The sequence below is a fragment of the Diaphorina citri genome, unplaced genomic scaffold (assembly GCF_000475195.1).
Source record: "Diaphorina citri unplaced genomic scaffold, Diaci psyllid genome assembly version 1.1 scaffold2497, whole genome shotgun sequence".
NCBI lineage: Eukaryota > Metazoa > Arthropoda > Insecta > Hemiptera > Psyllidae > Diaphorina > Diaphorina citri.
The window spans coordinates 30,896-35,581 of NW_007379918.1; the positions used below are offsets into that span (position 1 = coordinate 30,896).

The window sequence follows — 4,686 nt, forward strand, 5'->3', positions numbered from 1 at the left end:
CATCATCATCACCATCATCATCACCATCATCATCACCATCATCATCACCATCATCATCACCATCATCATCACCATCATCATCACCATCATCATCACCATCATCATCACCATCATCATCACCATCATCATCACCATCATCATCACCATCATCATCACCATCATCATCACCATCATCATCACCATCATCATCACCATCATCATCACCATCATCATCACCATCATCATCACCATCATCATCACCATCATCATCACCATCATCATCACCATCATCATCACCATCATCATCACCATCATCATCACCATCATCATCACCATCATCATCACCATCATCATCACCATCATCATCACCATCATCATCACCATCATCATCACCATCATCATCACCATCATCATCACCATCATCATCACCATCATCATCACCATCATCATCACCATCATCATCACCATCATCATCACCATCATCATCACCATCATCATCACCATCATCATCACCATCATCATCACCATCATCATCACCATCATCATCACCATCATCATCACCATCATCATCACCATCATCATCACCATCATCATCACCATCATCATCACCATCATCATCACCATCATCATCACCATCATCATCACCATCATCATCACCATCATCATCACCATCATCATCACCATCATCATCACCATCATCATCACCATCATCATCACCATCATCATCACCATCATCATCACCATCATCATCACCATCATCATCACCATCATCATCACCATCATCATCACCATCATCATCACCATCATCATCACCATCATCATCACCATCATCATCACCATCATCATCACCATCATCATCACCATCATCATCACCATCATCATCACCATCATCATCACCATCATCATCACCATCATCATCACCATCATCATCACCATCATCATCACCATCATCATCACCATCATCATCACCATCATCATCACCATCATCATCACCATCATCATCACCATCATCATCACCATCATCATCACCATCATCATCACCATCATCATCACCATCATCATCACCATCATCATCACCATCATCATCACCATCATCATCACCATCATCATCACCATCATCATCACCATCATCATCACCATCATCATCACCATCATCATCACCATCATCATCACCATCATCATCACCATCATCATCACCATCATCATCACCATCATCATCACCATCATCATCACCATCATCATCACCATCATCATCACCATCATCATCACCATCATCATCACCATCATCATCACCATCATCATCACCATCATCATCACCATCATCATCACCATCATCATCACCATCATCATCACCATCATCATCACCATCATCATCACCATCATCATCACCATCATCATCACCATCATCATCACCATCATCATCACCATCATCATCACCATCATCATCACCATCATCATCACCATCATCATCACCATCATCATCACCATCATCATCACCATCATCATCACCATCATCATCACCATCATCATCACCATCATCATCACCATCATCATCACCATCATCATCACCATCATCATCACCATCATCATCACCATCATCATCACCATCATCATCACCATCATCATCACCATCATCATCACCATCATCATCACCATCATCATCACCATCATCATCACCATCATCATCACCATCATCATCACCATCATCATCACCATCATCATCACCATCATCATCACCATCATCATCACCATCATCATCACCATCATCATCACCATCATCATCACCATCATCATCACCATCATCATCACCATCATCATCACCATCATCATCACCATCATCATCACCATCATCATCACCATCATCATCACCATCATCATCACCATCATCATCACCATCATCATCACCATCATCATCACCATCATCATCACCATCATCATCACCATCATCATCACCATCATCATCACCATCATCATCACCATCATCATCACCATCATCATCACCATCATCATCACCATCATCATCACCATCATCATCACCATCATCATCACCATCATCATCACCATCATCATCACCATCATCATCACCATCATCATCACCATCATCATCACCATCATCATCACCATCATCATCACCATCATCATCACCATCATCATCACCATCATCATCACCATCATCATCACCATCATCATCACCATCATCATCACCATCATCATCACCATCATCATCACCATCATCATCACCATCATCATCACCATCATCATCACCATCATCATCACCATCATCATCACCATCATCATCACCATCATCATCACCATCATCATCACCATCATCATCACCATCATCATCACCATCATCATCACCATCATCATCACCATCATCATCACCATCATCATCACCATCATCATCACCATCATCATCACCATCATCATCACCATCATCATCACCATCATCATCACCATCATCATCACCATCATCATCACCATCATCATCACCATCATCATCACCATCATCATCACCATCATCATCACCATCATCATCACCATCATCATCACCATCATCATCACCATCATCATCACCATCATCATCACCATCATCATCACCATCATCATCACCATCATCATCACCATCATCATCACCATCATCATCACCATCATCATCACCATCATCATCACCATCATCATCACCATCATCATCACCATCATCATCACCATCATCATCACCATCATCATCACCATCATCATCACCATCATCATCACCATCATCATCACCATCATCATCACCATCATCATCACCATCATCATCACCATCATCATCACCATCATCATCACCATCATCATCACCATCATCATCACCATCATCATCACCATCATCATCACCATCATCATCACCATCATCATCACCATCATCATCACCATCATCATCACCATCATCATCACCATCATCATCACCATCATCATCACCATCATCATCACCATCATCATCACCATCATCATCACCATCATCATCACCATCATCATCACCATCATCATCACCATCATCATCACCATCATCATCACCATCATCATCACCATCATCATCACCATCATCATCACCATCATCATCACCATCATCATCACCATCATCATCACCATCATCATCACCATCATCATCACCATCATCATCACCATCATCATCACCATCATCATCACCATCATCATCACCATCATCATCACCATCATCATCACCATCATCATCACCATCATCATCACCATCATCATCACCATCATCATCACCATCATCATCACCATCATCATCACCATCATCATCACCATCATCATCACCATCATCATCACCATCATCATCACCATCATCATCACCATCATCATCACCATCATCATCACCATCATCATCACCATCATCATCACCATCATCATCACCATCATCATCACCATCATCATCACCATCATCATCACCATCATCATCACCATCATCATCACCATCATCATCACCTATAAACGGTAAGGAGATCGAATTCTTCATCAAACAGTCCACAAAGGTGCACGAGACGGAAGTCAAAAGTTTGAGACTAGGAAGAGCTGGTACACAAATTGCTACGGTTTCCATGCCGGCAAACGCAGCTGAAGACTTGCTGAGAATGGGAGAAGTCAAAATAAATTGGACCATGTGCAGAGTGAAGCCGAAAGTGAATGTGATGCTGTGCTATAACTGCTTGGAACTCGGACATCACTCTGACATCTGTAAGGAGAAGAGGAACGATAGGAAATGCTTGAACTGTACACAAGTAGGACATCTGAGCAAAGACTGCACAAGTGGAAGTTTCTGTGCAACATGTAATAGAGAAGGGCATAGAACCGGATCTACAATATGTCCTACAAGCAAAAGGAGAATACAAGAAGCAACCTGGAATACTCTGAAAAACATTAGAAAGGAAAACGATGACGAAATTGTGCTGAAGGAAATCAATGAAGAAAAGGTTGTTGACCCAGATATGGATATGGATATCACTTCCGGAGGAGAGTGCGGCAGTAACAATTAAAAATGATTAGTTTTCTTCAGATAAATTTGGAAAGGTCACCGGCTGCACATGATTTAGCAGATAAAATAATTGAAGAAAACCATGTGGATATTTTAGTGGCAAGTGAACCTAACAAGAATCTTATGGATACTGCTGGATGGTTTGTGGACAAAAAGCGAGATACAGCGTTGAAAGTGTACAATAAGGATGTAAAAGTGTATGAGACAGGTAATGGCGACGGATTTGTCTGGATTGTGACAAATGAGGTACAAATTTTCAGCTGCTACATCTCGCCAAATGTCCCACTTCCAGTGTTTGTGAAGTTTTTGGATGGACTCAAACTGGCTATAAGAGCATCGAAATGTACAAAGTATGTGGTGGGTGGCGATTTCAACTCAAAATCATTCTATTGGAACGCTAGAAAAGAAGACGATCGAGGAACAATCCTGTCAGAATGGGCTGCTGAAATGGATCTAGAAATAGTGAACAGGGGAAATAAACCAACGTTTGTAAGAGGGGAATCCAACTCCATCATCGACATCACGATGTGTTCTCAAAACCTGTGGAGAAAGATAACGGACTGGCGAGTGACGGACGATGAGACGATGAGCCACCACCAGTACATCTTCTACACGTTGATGAGGGAAAATGGTCAGGAACCAACCGAGATTGAAGCAAGCAACACCTGGAA

At 41.8% G+C, this 4,686-nt stretch overlaps 1 protein-coding gene across 1 annotated transcript; it reads left to right on the plus strand.

The window, feature by feature from the left end:
• The first annotated feature begins 3,581 nt into the window (after positions 1-3,581).
• LOC108253665 (ATP-dependent RNA helicase glh-4-like) lies at positions 3,582-4,016 on the plus strand. The gene has a single exon (XM_017448035.1). It carries the CDS (start codon positions 3,582-3,584, stop codon positions 4,014-4,016), a length of 435 nt encoding a protein of 144 aa, XP_017303524.1.
• The last annotated feature ends 670 nt before the right edge of the window (positions 4,017-4,686 follow it).